This window comes from Aphidius gifuensis, linkage group LG2 (genome assembly GCF_014905175.1).
Source record: "Aphidius gifuensis isolate YNYX2018 linkage group LG2, ASM1490517v1, whole genome shotgun sequence".
Classification (NCBI taxonomy): Eukaryota; Metazoa; Arthropoda; class Insecta; order Hymenoptera; family Braconidae; genus Aphidius; species Aphidius gifuensis.
Genome location: NC_057789.1, coordinates 13803098 through 13820022, shown reverse-complemented (window position 1 = coordinate 13820022; position 16925 = coordinate 13803098). Strand labels below are relative to the sequence as shown.

The following is a 16925-nucleotide window of genomic DNA, read 5'->3' as shown; positions in this document are numbered from 1 at the left end:
ATTATTGAATAGTTTTCTTTTTTTTTTTTTTTCGCTAAAATTATTTTGCCTGCAAATGATTTAATTGGTAGATGTACAATTTCTTGTATTTTTTTAATCTCGAAATTAATTTTTGGTATATTTTCATTTTCCTCATCGTCATCGAATTTTATATTAGCTTCTACTGGTATCATTATTTCTTTATTATTCATTGATGGGTATTGTTCATTAATTTTTCTCACTAATCCTCCAATGATCGTATATATTTTGTTTAACTTGAATATTTAAGGTTGCTTACAAGGGACATAGTCGTACTAATATTTAGGCTTGGAGGACTCGTATACCACTACGTTTATTTTGTGGCCCCTCTTTAAAAATTTTGTTACGCTTTTGCCTTTAAAATCGTAGTGTGTGTGTAAACAGATAGGCACCAACACTATTCCAGCAAGCAAAATGGAAATCGTGAGACACTGTATTTTTTTATATACTACCACTTCTATAGTGCATCATTGTGTATGTCACGTTGGTGTATAACATCCCGCTCGGCAAGTGAAAAGTAAACAAGGAGAAGAGAGCAGTGTTGCCGGATCGCAATTCTCTCATGTCCTTTCGTTTGCAAGAAGCAAAAATTTCAAAATTTAACATTAAATATCTTTAAAAATCAACGTCAGAAAAAATTCAAATTTTTTTATCGTATTCGTTTTGTCGAGCACTACAATTTGATAGTAATTTAAAAATTTTTTAGTGAAAAAAACGAACTCGTTAAAAATAAAAATGTACGGTATATCAACTTATAGTCCTATCCTGGCGTATAAAAGTTGTCAACTTTGGCATTAATTATCTCAAAAAAACGACGTCAGAAAAAATTGAAAAAAATTGAGAGTATAGATATTTATTTCATTTGAAAAATGAGCAAAAAAAAAAAAAAAATTGAGTGACGATTTAATTATTTATAAGCAACCTTAATAATTTATCATGTTAATAATTTTTTTTTAAATCTTTTTGTTGAAAAATCTTGTTGTTAAATATGATTTTTCCATGATATTCTGCTATACTTTTCTTTTTTGTTTACTCATATTTCCCTAATATTTTCCTATAATTATCGTATTTTTCTTTATATTCAGTGATTTTTCTATATTTTCATTTATTCGTTTATATATTCTTTATTTTTCTATATTTTTCTTCATTTTCCATATTCATCTTGTTTAGATTAATTAAGGGACTTAGAAAATGTTCGGGGGGGGGGGGCATAATTGATATGTTCCCTTATTTATCGTTTTTTTCTTTATATTCAGTCACTTTTCTATATTTTCCTTTATATTTACCGATTTTTCTTTGATATTTTCCTATATTCTTCTTTATATTTACTGATATTTTCCCATATTTATCTTTTTTTTCTCTATATTCAGTCACTTTCCTATATTCTCTTTTATATTTACTGATATTTTCCCATATTTATCGTTTTTTTCTTCATATTCAGTCAGCTATTGAATCTGCAAAACAGATGATAAAAAAATTTCATGACGAAGAACTTTCTTATTATTGAATAATCGTTATTCTTGATCGAAATTTTTATGAAATATGATTTTTTTTTTTAATTTCCAGAATTTTTCCAGCAGTGTTTATTATCTACAAACATTACTCACATCAAATTATCAAATCAATAATGAGTAATGTAACCAAATAGGAGATAAGAATCCAAATATTGAGAATTTTATCGATGAATTAAAACATAAATGGTCTTCGCAAGTGAAATATGTATTGGCTTATTCAAAGAATGGGTGTCAAAATACTATTTGTATCGCACCACGTATCCAAATATACCACGATAATTTCACAAGGGTTGTAAGGCCTTGAGTTTGATACAGGGCTCCCAAAGGATGTGGAGGATAGGTTGTAAGTTGAAATAATAGGAATAACACGTTAAATAAATCCAAACACTGTGGCTTAAATTCTAATAATATATTCACTTTATTATTTCACTAAAAATATAATTAATTGTATTGTATATTGTTTATTGGGTTGACTCTAAAAAATTCTCTGAAAAGTAAAGATAGGAAGGTAGGGGGATATGACGTAATTTAGGGAGGTAAAATCGAATATATTAATCGAATATAATATTATTATTATTATTATTATTTTTATTTTTATTATGCAGTGCAAAGCAATTTCATTTATTTTGATGAATTTTTCATTCTGTTTTTATTCAAAGCTTGAAGAGTACAACGTTTAGTAATTGAATGAATCAACAATGATACAAAAAAAACACAAGTAAACAAATTCGAGCCAAACATTCATTTGACAACTGTTATTCTTGATGAAACTACTTCACAGGATTCACTAAGCCTCGAATACTCAAATCATAAACGACTTCTTCAATTTTTTTTACATCATACTTCAGTGCGTCAAATCGTTTTCTCAAATTGTCATTTTTCAAGTTTAACAGCCGGAATCCTGCATTCAGCTCATTCACAAAATGAGCAATTTCAATAGGTCTGGTGTAGTCTCCAGATGTAACGCTGTTAACTGCAAAGCGACTCTGTCATTTGAAACAGCAAAAGTGAAATCATAATTAAATTAAAGAAAACGAGATAAACGACAATCTATATGAATGAGGATTCAAACGGGTAAAGAATTTCTCAGAGTTAAAGTAAGACTGGATATAATAATAATCTCTAATCAAGCACGAATTTTCAAGTACGCCGCGTCACCGTTCTATGCTACCCTTGCTTGTGATTTAACAAAAATGTCTCGAAAATTTATCATTTTGAAGAAAAAATGGTTATTTATAACTACATAATAAGAATAACTATAAAGGTAGTTGCACTGAGCGCAGTCAGTATGTATGTATATCGTACATTGATCTTAGCCGTTATTAGAAGTCTTTATTTTACTACTTACTAATTCCGAAGATAATTGAAGCAACCCCATCAAAAAATCTTCCAAGTCTAAGTGGAATCCTTCTCCCCGTTGATTGTTTACTATAAGAAAAAAAAAAAGATTTACGTACTTATCTTATTATAAAACAATGAAATAATCGCATTCGATATTAGCAATCGAAAATTTTGAATTACTTCCTAAAATTTCAGCAACTGTTTCTTTTGTAACCAGAACGCCAATCTCCAAATAGACAGTCAGTGATGCCAAGAAGCATAATCGTTGCGTCACAAAACGCCAAATGTCGTTAAACCGGTAGTATTGCTCGTTTGGGACAAGTGATGATAGCTTAGCATAGTATTGTCTGATATCTCCAAAATATTCTCGGGCTTTCGAACAATAATCACTAACGACTGAGGTAATGAGTCAAAAAAACAGACTTTTCAAAAATTATATCAAAATGTTATATAAAAAATTCATACTTATATTTTGTTCGTTAGAATTTTCGTTGTGTATCTTTTGAAGAACTATGAGTATATCCCTCGCACTTTTTTCAATTTCTTTGACGATTTCCCGAATTCCCTGCAGAAAAAAAAAGGATTAATCATTTTTTATAATAATGAATTAATTGGAGAAAAGCTTATTGGGCAAAAGTATATATATACCATATCAGTCGGTAATACATATTATGAACGAATATAAACAAATAGCTCCAACAACAGCAGGGTCTTATGGGTCCTCGGGTTTTGCAATTATACCTGATTCGTACAGCTTCTACTACAACTAATTGCGAAACTTTACTTGTGGAATATGGTTCAAATATTTTCTTAACCGATTAAGAGGAGCATTGCATTCATTGCCAAATTAATAGGGGGCTGTGAGTGATAACCAAGCATGTACCATATATGAAAAATATATAGAAATCGACTGGTTAATATTTGTGGTGCTATCGTTGGCAATCATGTACACTGAGAGAAAAAGTTGCTAAAATATAGCAAAATTTTGCTTGAAAGTTTTAGGCTTTGATTTAAAAAAAAAATGTATTAATTTGAACAAAATATTTTTTAATTAAAGCAATTTATTTGCTTTAATTTGAGACAGTTTTCTTTTTATTTAAGAGAAAAGAGAATTAATTTAAGAGAAACTTTGCTAAAAAGGAAGCAAAAATATCCTTTAAATCAAGCGAATAAGCGGTCTAGTTAAAACAAAAGTTGCTAAAATTAAATGACATTTGATTTTATTTAATGGGTAAATCGTTTAATTTAAGGATAATATTGATTGAATTAATAGAAAATTGTTTTTATACAAATGATAAATGAATTAATTTAAAAAAATTATGAATCAATTCAAGACAAAAAGCGATCTAGTTAAGACACAAGTTGCTAAAATTGAGCGACATTTCATTTAATTTAATGGGTAAGTCGTTTAACTTGAGGAAATTATCAATTAATTTGGAAAAATTATGAATCAATTTAAAGCAGAAAAGCGTTCTAATCAAGACGAAAGTTGCTAAAATTGAGCGACATTTCTTTTAATTTAATGGTTAAGTCGTTTAATTTGAGGATAATATTGATTAAGTTAATAGAAAATTGTTTTTATACAAAAGAAAAATGGATTAATTCAAAAAAATTATGAATCAATTTAAAACAAAAAGCGATCTAGTTAAGACACAAGTTGCTAAAATTAAGCAACAATTGATTCAATTCAATGGGTAAGTCGTTTAACTTGAGGAAATTATCGATTAATTTAAAAAAATTCTGAATCAATTTAAAGCAGAAAAGCGATCTAATCAAGACGAAAGTTGCTAAAATTGAGCGACATTTCTTTTAATTTAATGGTTAAGCCGTTTAATTTGAGGATAATATTGATTAAGTTAATAGAAAATTGTTTTTATTTTTGATTAAAAGAAATGAAAATAAAAAAAAAAATTATTTTTTTATTTTTCCTTTTTTTTCAGGACTTATTTTATTTTACACTTGAAGATTTAATTGTTTTTTTTTTTTTTTTTTGTCCTAACCGAGCCTCGAACCTCTGCCTAATCTAAACCTATCTAAACCTATACTTTTAAAAGCCAGTGCGTTACCCCCTGAACCATCGCGCGTTAACGTATCAGAGACAAAATTATGAAGCCCTTGAATCAAAAGTTTCATCACATCCCGATAGGCTGGTTGGTTTTATTTTTTTTACATGTAAATTTTGTTTACATGTAAATTTTATGTTTAAATTTTTATTAATACATCTTTCTGTCACTTTATTTAACTAGCTTAAAGGAAAACAAAAAAAATACCTATCTCACTATAGGCACTTAGTTATTTTATTTTAGATGTCTTCTCGAAATAATTAGAAATAAATATTCAACTGATTTTGAGAAAGAAAAAATTTTTACAATATATGTATAAAATATTTTAAGAAGACATCTAAAATAAAATAACTAAGTGCCTATAGTGAGATAGGTATTTTTTTCGTTTTTCTTTAAGCTAGTTAAATAAGTAATAAATTTAAACAATTACATGAACAAAAAAAATAAAACCAACCAGCCTGATAATGAAACTTTCAGAAATTTCATGATCGTTCTGTTATATTCGAAAAGTAACTGGGTAAGGATTGAGCAGCCGGTTAACAAAAAAAAAAATATTTCAAGTAAATAACTCCTGAAAAAGGAAAAATAAAATATTTTTATTTTACTTTAAAACCAATTTAATCTATAACTTCCTTAAATAAATGACAACTTAAATTGTGATAATGAAAGCCAATTTCGCTTCTATTCGAATCGCTTTCTGATTCGAATTTTTCGAAATTAATCGATAATTTCCTCAAAATCCCGCAGGCTCAGGCTTAATCGCCCTTGGTTTTGGCAACATGATTTAGATAAACATTTTCAATTATTCATTGCCTCATTTGTAATACGACATTAAAAGCAATGCCAGCTTTCCAATATTTATCCTCAAATTAAACGACCGATTAATTAAAATGTTCATCAGTAACATTCAAATGATTCATATTTTCAATTTAACGGTAGTTAAACGACACCGTTCAAGCAATTTGTCATAACAGCAATTTTATTAAACCATTGTATAACCATTATCCGATTTACCTTAAAATCAGCAACTTTCACAACGGCCGCAACGCGCATTTAGGATATTTGCTTTGGCAAAGTTTCTCTTATTCTCTTTAAATAAAAAGAAAACTGTCTCAAATTAAAGCAAATAAATTGCTTTAATTAAAAAATATTATGCTCAATTTAATACATTTTTTTTTTAAATCAAAGCCTAAAACTTTCAAGCAAAATTTTTCTATATTTAAGCAACTTTTCTCTTAAATGCAGACATTTTTTTTCTCAGTGTATCATTGCCAATTATGTATCGGCCAACGTTTGGCCATTAAAAAGCTTGCGTCTCTAGCATCATGATTAATAGCCAAGCATCAGGAATTGATTGATAGGCCATAATAATATTTATAGGTTAAAATAATCAGACACTATAGATGTAATTTACCTATGTTTCTTTTAATGACAAAGCTACGTATAAACGACCATGCAAAATGCTCGTTATTGCTCAATACTTTTACGACATCTCAAATATTCCAGGAAAACGATCAGGGCTACACGTGTACTAGTTCATATTACAATCACACCATAGGCACATACAATCTCATCCCGAAATTCAACATGAATAAAATATAAAATAATCTTTTATTTCGTTTCACTATTACTCTTTTGAATAAACTAAAATTATTAAATAAATAATATCACACTTCTGACTACATATGAGGAAATCGATAGAGGTTCATAATCATTTAAACTAGTTTGTGCCACCAACATTAGAATTTTTACTTAAAAAATAACGTGGAACAAATATATTTACTCCGGAACGTTCGTATACAGGTGCATCGCATAATAAATGAATAGTTTTCATCAACTATTCTTGAGCTAGAAAATCCAATGGTGGTTATACAAATTCGGGCAAATAATTCTGAACCTTGAGCAATTAAAAATTCACCCGATTTGAAAAAAACCAGAAACTTAAAAAAAATACCAAGTAAATTCTGATATCTGTGTAATGCTCCATTTAGTGTTTGCCAGTTGTAAAATAAAAGTGAAACGGGTCGCACACGTAACCGGAATACTGCAATGCCCCTCAATTATGCGGCGATCATATAGCAATACGGTTTTCATATACAGGCGAGATAAGAAGTCCGTCTTTTTGTATTTCTAGTCTTCTTGGTGCCAGCTCTAGACAATAAGTGAGATATGGGGTCCGTTCGTAAAATTAGTTGTTCGTCCGGAACGACAACATAGCAGACTTCAGAAAACTTTAGATATTTTTTTGTGTTAGACATGATTATTTTTATTAAAAAAAAATTGAAACTAAAAAAATGACAAGCAGTGAAAAGCCGTGACAAATATTTGTTGAAATACAACTAAGTCATGTTAAGTGATGTACTTAAACATGTATTAAAAACTATTAATTATTATTATTTCTATATTCTTTGGTTGTTATCTAGACCTTCCGAGCAAACGAATAATTTTACAAATAGATCTCTGTTCTCGAAAGACAATTCGTGGAAGTAAATCAAGTCTCATGATTAGAAAATAGCCCGCCGTTCTGAACCCCTGAAGCCCCACTTTATTATTTATTGTGACGCATCGTAATTTTTTTTTAAAACGATCCTATTGGCACGCTACGCGCGCCTGTATCAATGATTTCTAAAATGTTTATTGTTTATTATTGTTATAAACAAATTCATCAGTAGAAATCCATAAAAAAATATATTTTACTTCTTTATAATGTCCTTTATTGAATCGATTTTTTAGAAATAAGTTGCAACAAATATTTATTGTAAAAAAAAATTTTGTGAGCCATCTAGACTCGCGGGTTTATCATGTGTAAACATCTTCGGCGTGTTTCTACGAAAAATTCCTACGAATGCGCAAAGTGGTTAAAAATGGAGTTGAAATATGAAAAAAACGGCTATCTATCGGTTATATGTCGTATAGTTATTGAATTAACGAATTATTCTCAAATTTAATAATGGCAATCAATAGAAATCGTCGGGGAGAAGAAAATGTTTTTAAAAAAATTGCGATATCTCGAATAGTTTTCGAGTTATAAGATTTTTTAAAATTTCGATATATCGATTTTTTTTTTTATTAATTTAATAATGGAAGTCGATTAAACTCATCAAGGAGAAAAAAAAATCGAATACAATTTTTTGATCGCGCGAATAGTTTTCGAATTATCGATATCTTTCTAATGTTAATGATAATTTTTTTCATAATTGATAATATAATGGAGCTAAGTAAAGAAATAAAGCTAAGTAAAAAATATAGCTGAGTAAAAAATATAGCTAAGTGAAAAAAATAGGTAAGTAAAAAATATAGCTAAGTTAAAAATATAGCTGGTAAAATTATGTAGATATTGTGTGTTTGGCTATAAATATATAGCTAAGTAAAAAAAATAGCTAAGTAAAAGATATAGCTGATAAAATTATGTAGGTATTGTGTGTTTGGCTATAAATATAGCTAAGTAAAAAAAATAGCTAAGTAAAACATATAGCTAAGTGAAAAATATAGCTAAGTAAAAATATTGCTAAGTTAAAAATATAGCTAAGTAAAAAATATATAGCTAAGTAAAAAATATAGCTAATTAAAAAATATAGCTAAGTAAAATTATGTAGATATTGTGTGTTTGGCTATAAATATAGCTAAGTAAAAAATATAGCTAAGTAAAAAACCTAGCGACCAAGTAAAAAAAAACTTGGATATATTCATTCTTTTCGAAAAAAAAATATATATTCGTGCTTAACAATACGCGACAATCAATAATTAGCAGTTTTTTTGAAAAAAAAACAAAAATTTCGACTTTTTTTTGTTTAGAAAAAAAAATTGTATACATTTTAAAAAAAATATCGATAATTTGATAACTATTCGATATAAAAATTTTTATTGGGCTTTTTTTTTAGCTTATTAAATTAGCTATTGATATTAAAAAAAAAAACTTAATATATCGAAAAATATAAGTTATTATAACTCGAAAACTATTCGCGATATCGAATTTTTTTATGTTGACTTTTTTTTTTACTTGACGAGATTCATTGATGGCCATTATTAAATTTGAGAATTAATCGTTATTTCAATAACTATACGATATATAACCGATAAATAGCCGTTTTTTCCATATTTCAACTCCATTTTTAACCACTGCGCATTCGTATGAATTTTTTCCGTATTTTTCCCGTAATCGTGAGAAAATTTTCTATAAAAACCGAATAAAAAAACATGTTGTCTCGGTTATGATAATATCTTCTGAAATTCTTCTGTACAATTACAATAATAATTTTCTCTTTTAAACTAACACATCAGTCATCAATGTCTATTTCTCTTTTTTTAAAACATAAAATTAGTCAATATTATAAATAAATTATTATTGTATAATAATTCAATATTATGTTTTGAATTTAGGAAATATTATTTTATATAAACAATAATAATAGGTATATTAATCTTGTAAATGAAAAATACTTGCATATGCATGTATATATATTAGGGTGGTCCTTAAAAAGGCTATGGTGGAATTTGATCACTCTTACCCCCTCATTTAGTTAGAAATATATAAAAAAAAATTCTCTCAAATTTTCAGAATTTTTAGTCAACATTAACCCGTGCCGCAAAAGCTTTTTCTATTTTCGATTTCGGGATTTTTAGCAAGATAACGATATTCATAGAGACAAGATTTTATGAGTAATATTAGAACGTCATTGCAAGCAAAAAATATTGGTCGCAGCAGAACTTCGATATCTCAAATACTTTTCGAGGTATCGAAGAAACATGATATTGAATTTTTCTTTTCGTCATTTTTTTAGTAGATAAATAGATTAGTAAAAAAAAAAAATTTTGAAATCGATTTTATTAGTATTTTTTACGAGGAATATTGTGGTTCAAACAGAAATATCGTACCTTCAACAGATTTCGAGATACTGAGCTTTAAAGGTAAAATATATCGAAATATATTACTAACTTTTCATTGATTTGATATTTTTAAATAATTATAAATTCAAAAAAAATCAATATTAATAATGATTCTAGTAAGATTTTTTACGGAGAAAAACAATAGTGATGATAAAAAATCAATATCTCTATCCATTTTCGAGACATCGATTATTGAAAATTAAAAATATCGATATATTTATAAGATGACGAGTTGTAACTAGAAAAAACTAGATTCCATAGTTATATTCCAACTTGAATAAAAGGATATAACTTTCGGTTTTAATGAAATAATGTAAAAGCCAACTGGCAAGAGTTTATGATGGTGAAGCTGCCCCTTCCACATTTCTTTTCATAAGAGCCCACCAGAGTGAGTGAGTGAGAGCTATGCTTCCCCACCATAAATTCTTGCCAGTCGGCTTTTAGCTGATGAAAAGATGCAGCTAAAGAAGCAATTATGCCGGTAAAATAACGTAGATATTGTCCCTGGTAGAAATAATCTCTCCAGATTTTCCCCGGATTTCTCATGATTTCTCCGGACTTACTTCGGATTTTCTACGTAATTGAGACTTTCGGAGATATTTATCGAGTAATCTCCAGACTATTTCTATAATATCTCCGCATTTTTTCCGGAATTTTCGCTTTGAAAACAAACACAAAAAATCGGAAGAATCAATAAAGAAACTAGAAATAAGAGTTTACCTACGAAAAAGGAAAAAGAAATTTTGTCTGAAAAATTCCGGAGAAAATCAGGAAAAACTCTGGAATAATATCTCCGGAAGTCTCAATTGCGTAGAAAATCCGGAAAGAGTATTTTTACCAGGGGTGTGTTTGGCTATAATTAGGACTAAGTAAAAGATCTAGCGGCTAAGTGAAAAATCTAGGTGAGGAAAAGATGTAGCTAAAGAAAAGAACGTAGCGGGTAAAATAATGTAGATATTGTATGTTTAGCTATAATTAAGGCTAAATAAAAGATATAGCAAAGGTCAAGATATAGCTGAGAAAAGATCTAGCGGCTATAGGCAAAACATTTTTCTTTATCCAAGTTGGAATATGACTATGGAATCTAGTTTTTTCTAGTTACAACTCGTCATCTTATGAATATATCGATATTTTTTTAATTTTCAATAATCGATGTCTCGAAAATGGATAGAGATATTGAATTTTTATCATCACTATTGTTTTTCTCCGTAAAAAATCTTACTAGAATCATTATTAATATTGATTTTTTTTGAATTTATAATTATTTAAAAATATCAAATCAATGAAAAGTTAGTAATATATTTCGATATATTTTACCTTTAAAGCTCAGTATCTCGAAATCTGTTGAAGGTACGATATTTCTGTTTGAACCACAATATTCCTCGTAAAAAATACTAATAAAATCGATTTCAAATTTTTTTTTTTTTTACTAAACTATTTATCTACTAAAAAAATGACGAAAAGAAAAATTCAATATCATGTTTCTTCGATACCTCGAAAAGTATTCGAGATATCGAAGTTCTGTTGCGACCAATATTTTTTGCTTGCAACGACGTTCTAATATTACTCATAAAATCTTGTCTCTATGAATATCGTAATCTTGCTAAAAATCCCGAAATCGAAAATAGAAAAAGCTTTTGCGGCACGGGTTAATGTTGACTAAAAATTCTGAAAATTTGAGAGAATTTTTTTTTATATATTTCTAACCAAATGAGGGGGTGAGAGTGATCAAATTCCACCATAGCCTTTTTAAGGACCACCCTAATATATATGTACAATATGAACTTTACTTCGCCTAACAAATGCAAGTATAACTAATAAATACAAATAAAATATTTGTATATTAATATATACAACGGCGCATATATATTTATAATATAATAATAAATAAATTAAATATATAAATACGCGCATTTAAATTCATCTATACTACAGACCGCCTGATGGTAATGGTTACCGACCGATTACCATGGCGCTGCAAGGCGCAATGTAGACTGACAGAAAATGGATTCCTGCCCAGATCCGTTACCGGATCTGACGTCTAAACTCTATGTTTTTCCCTTTTAGTCCAACCCAACCCGCGCCTAAAGATGTTTACACATCAAAAATTGTTTAAACTTTTAAGAAATTTTAACTTTATAATTTTCCACTGGTCTTTTTATTGTCAATATTTTTTTTACAATAAATATATGTTACACAGTATTTTATTTATAAAAAATCCGATGAATAACGGACATTACGAAGAAACAAAATACATTTTCTTTTTGAAATTCTACTGATGCATTTTTTTATAACAATAATAAACAATCGGTAACATATACGGACTTGTGATCGACCATTTCGTTAGCAACAAAAAAACAAACTATGTTTCGCTCACTCTTTTCTTTTTTTTTTTTTTTGTTGCTAACGAAATAAATAAAAAAATAATAGAAAAAGACAATGACCAATCAAATGTTCAGAAGATCGATGACAATTGTCTTTTTTATATAAGGATCGTAATTGTTTGTATGTGGTCATATTTTCACGGGAAAGACGGCTGTATGAATCAGTGATGGGTTTATAAGCTACCCTTTAAGTTACAGTAATTTACACAGCTTGGTTTCTTACATGAAGTATCTTACATAAAGTTCACTGCATCATCTTACAGCAACTATGAAACTTTGATTTTACAGTTAGTAATTTGACATTTTTTTATTTATATTGGCGAATGACTGAGGAATTATTGTAGGAATTATTACACAATTTTTCTAGTTTCATTAATTTCTTGGACACGCGCCAAAATAATTTAACATACTTTTGGCAAATATAGTCAAGGAATTAATGAAGAATAATTATTAAATTATTTGGTTTTATCCTTCGCCATTCGCCAATAATTTTTTAATTTATTATGGCAGATGTAGCTAAAAAAAGGATAAAATTGAATAAATTAAAGTAAGTAATCTTAATTAGTTTTTCAGCTATATTTTCCATAATAAATTAGAGAGCTATTGTCAAATTGCTAAGGAAAGGATGTAGTCATGTAAATTGATGTGCAGTCTAAATTAACTCCTCAACCATTTGCCACAATTATTTTAATTTTATATGGCAAATATTGCTAAGGAATTGATGAAAATGACTAATTTATTTGGCTACATCCTTTCTTTAGATACATTCACTAATAGCTTCTTAATTTATTATGACCAATGTAGCTGAAGGAAGAATGCAGCCGAATAAATTGATTTGTAGTCTTAATTCATTCCCAGCTATTTGCCACACTTATTTAAATTTATTATGGCAAATATAGCTAAGGATCAATGAATTTAGATTACTTTTCAATTTATTTGACTACATCTTTTCTTTAGCTATTTGCCAATATTATTTGAATTTATTTCAGCAAATAACTAAGGAAAAATTGAAGATAACCACACGATTCATTTAGTTCTATCCATTTCTCAATTATATTATCTGAAATAAATTCAAATACCATGTCAACACAGCTCACTTTTCATTGACGGTCGGTAAAAGGAAGACTCTCAAAATGGCGTCGTATGTAAATTACAAAAACTACAGTAACTTACAAGTAATGTATTAAACTCAAAAATCGACCAAAGACCCATCACACTGTGAACATGACATATCGTAGTTTTAATTTTTGTTGATAAATAAAAAAGTTATGAAATAATTAGAGACTTTTCTTATTGCGCTATTCTTAAGTCAAATCGTTCTGAAAAATTTTATAGTTATTCAAAAGAAATAATAAAACGTACATAATAAAAAATGTTCCAAATGTTTTGACCATATTAGATTTAGGTATTTCATGTCAATCCTAGTAAAAATGGTTTTTCCGATTTTGAAAAATTGGAGTAATTCAGTGATATTATTAATATCACTGATATTATTATAAATCGATAATATTATTGTTATTATTACTAATATTATATTGATATTATTATCATCGATGATATTTTTGAAATTATTATTTTATTTATACTATGGTTATATATGAATAATATTATGATTAACAATAATATCAATATAATATTAGTAATAATATCGATGGCATCAATTATATTGTCGCATCAAAGAATGAAGTGCCAAAAACGTCAATTTTAAAGGAAAAAGGGCGTAAGTGCAAATTTATAAATTTTCGGGTTTTTCATCTAATTTTAATACTTAAAAAAAAGGGAAAATGGGCGTACCTTTGATAAAAGATAAAGGGCGTATGTCCAAGGATTTACGCCTTTTTTCCCGTTATCAAAATAATTTTTGATAAAAGATGAAAGGCATATTTTCAATTTTATTTGAAATTTATTTAATGGCAGGATTTTTTAAATTATTGATTGTTTACTGATAATTATACATAATTTATTATCAATACGAAAAACATAAAAATAATTACAAATCTTCATCTTTTATTAAAAATGATTTTGAGAATGGAAAAAAGGCGTAAGTCCCTGAACATACGCACTTTTTTTTTTTCTTTAAGCCTTAAAATTAGATGCAAAGCCCGAAAATTTATAAATTCGCACTCACGCCCTTTTCCTTTTAGAAAAAAAAAATTCCTAAAAATGGCACTTACGCCCTTCTTCCATTAATGTGACGATATAAATAATAAAATTTATAATAATAATATTCGAAATATAAATACTAATAATTATTATTAACTAATAATATTTATATTCGAATATTATTGTCAGGATTAATATTATTATTATTATTAGTATTATTATTATTATTATTAATATTCAGCGTGTCATGAAACTACTCTGAAAGAAGTTTCACTTCCCCCGCGCGTACTCGCAACACGCTAATTTTTTTCTCACCACGACTTTGCGCCCTGAATGCGGTTTAAAGCTACGGTCTCCAAGGAGCGTCCGCGTCGGCTGTCCGACTGTCGCGTTCAGGGACGCTCGTCCCGAGAATACAAGGTTCATGTTATTGGTCTCCAAGGTGCGTTCGCACTCGGAGCGCCGCAGTCGACAGTCGTGTCTGAACGCTCGACTGACCAAAGTCGGGTCAGGCTTCTGTAGACGCCGAGCAGTCACGCACATACATATATAAGTTCTTTAACTGTATGTGTCTAGCTAGTGAAGTGTTAGTGCAGTACAGTATTTCTGTCTTCTACCATGAGTATACGAATGTTTTTATGTTTTCCATAGTTTTTTTTTCAATTTAATTTACAAAATAGTCTAACTAGTGTATATAAGGACAGAAAAATCGATGAAATTTTTTATCATCAACAGGTTTTCTTTTCTTTTTGATTTTTCTGTCATTTTCTTTTACAATATTCTCAAGTAACTTTATCAGCTATAATCGAAATTAATTTTCCTCTATTATCTATGATATTTATATTTTTATGTAAAAAAAAAGTATAATCATTAGACAGCTACTCGACTGTTGAGAAGTTTTGAACGCGCCTGAGAGACCACTCGGGTATGAGCGTTGCTAAGTGAGCTGCGTGAACCTAGCACCCCACATTATCGTCGAAACTTCTAGTAAAGTTTATTTTGAAGGTCTTAATTTGTAGTAATTTGTAGTGTAAATGGTTTAATTTGTAGTTCAAAAATTAAAGGTGGAGAAAGGGTTAAAAGGTACTTTCTTCAAAAATTGTCTTAGAGCGATGAAATTAGGGCCAATACGTTCGTTGGAATTTGTAGTAATTTGTAGTGAAAAAGGTTTAATTTGTAGTTCAAAAATGAAGGGTGGAAAAAGAGTTAAAATGTACTTTCGTAGAAAATTAAAGAAAAATAGAAATAAATAGGTCTAATAGCTTTCTTAGAATTTGTAGTAATTTGTAGTAAACAAATTTTAATTTGAAGATGGAAAATGACAAAAAAAAAAAAATTTTTTTTTTGGAGCAATAATCATATTAAAATTGCATAACTTTTTTGTTTATAATAAAAAAAAAAAAAATTACAAGTATAATAAGAAAAAAGCAACTCGTAAAGAATATAAAAAAATTTTTACTAAACCAGTTTCCCAAAAAAAAAGCGTCAAAAAAGTGAAAAAAATTTATTTTTTTTTACTCCAAAATATTAAAATCTTAATAACTTTTTTATTTATAGACGAAAATTATAACTAAAATATCTGATAGATACAGAAAAATCCTAGCTAATTTGAGTGAAGAAATTAGAATTTGTAGTTGAACCGTTTTGCCGGGAAAATTAATTCTCACATATAATACCTTAATAAAATATTGCGTAACTTTTTTGTTTATAGACCAAAATGATAACTAAAATAACAGATAGATACAGAAAAATCCTAGCTAATTTGTAGTGACTTTTTGTCTACGATGTTATCCTGTTTGCGGAAGTCGAACTTGATTCAATGCTCTTCATCACACTCTGACAGGACTGTTCTTAAATACTAATATAGTAATGGTTTTTTCGCTCTTGAAAACAGAACAAGTCATGCTTTGCATGTGCTACGAATGATGTCTCCGTATTTCTATCATAATAACTATATGAAAATAAATACACATAATAACTTACATCACGCAATTCCTGTTCACGGTTTAAGTGATCCTGAAAGGAAATAAATATATCTGATATGACAGCCATTGCTTCTGTTTATTCAAGTTCCAACCACTAAAATAAAATGACAAGTGGGTAATTAGGTATAAACTTACATATACCCACTTTATATAATAAAACTAGAAGGTAAACTCTTGCGTCAGAAGTGTTTCTGAGAAAAAGACGCAACTGGTAAATTCTTGTTCTTGTCAGTACAGTCACGTCTAGAAAGAGTGACCACTCAAATATAATATAACTGCACCCGTATTCACAGGGCATTACAATTTAGGGCTTTTTTCATCCACCGGTGGCGCTTGTGGAGCTTTTATATTAAGGCCATGGAGTTTATACACCTCCATGATTAAGGCATGTGGCCACTAGCATAGTTTTTCGACCAAGTTCTATGCCATAGTGATAGCACTTGTGTCACTATATCTCACTAAAAATTTACTAGAAAATGGCCACCGAGGACTATGTTGAAAAAATGCTGCACGCAGCATTTTCAGCATAGAACCGCTAACTTCACACTAGTTTTTTTTGATCCAGCCAACATTAAAAAAATATAACAACAATGGTTAGAGTTGTTAATAAATTTGTTTGTTTATATTTAC

At 28.5% G+C, this 16925-nt stretch overlaps 1 protein-coding gene across 2 annotated transcripts; it reads right to left on the bottom strand.

Annotated features, from left to right (window-relative positions):
• Positions 1 to 1997: 1997 nt before the first annotated feature.
• LOC122849121 (translin) lies at positions 1998 to 16688 on the bottom strand. Of its 2 annotated transcripts, XM_044147714.1 has the most exons (6): positions 16441 to 16688; positions 16294 to 16326; positions 3339 to 3438; positions 3054 to 3269; positions 2881 to 2960; positions 1998 to 2518 (listed from the first exon to the last, which is right to left on the bottom strand). In XM_044147714.1, the coding sequence occupies exons 1-6, from the start codon at positions 16591 to 16593 to the stop codon at positions 2303 to 2305; spliced, it is 798 nt and encodes a 265-aa protein (XP_044003649.1). In that variant the 5' UTR covers positions 16594 to 16688; the 3' UTR covers positions 1998 to 2302. The 2 variants fall into 2 exon arrangements, with proteins under 2 accessions (XP_044003649.1, XP_044003650.1); XM_044147715.1 differs by having other exon boundaries at positions 2011 to 2518; positions 16294 to 16549.
• Between the last annotated feature and the right edge of the window lie 237 nt (positions 16689 to 16925).

Excerpts from the sequence above, each read along its gene's own strand:
- LOC122849121 (XM_044147714.1), bottom strand. The coding sequence starts at position 16,593 with ATGCCCTGTGAATACGGGTGCAGTTATATTATATTTGAGTGGTCACTC. Across the intron at positions 3,270-3,338 it reads TTCTAACGAACAAAATATAA|TCGTTAGTGATTATTGTTCG; the intron begins GTATGAATTTTT and ends TCATTACCTCAG. Across the intron at positions 2,961-3,053 it reads AGTTGCTGAAATTTTAGGAA|TAAACAATCAACGGGGAGAA; the intron begins GTAATTCAAAAT and ends TTTTTCTTATAG.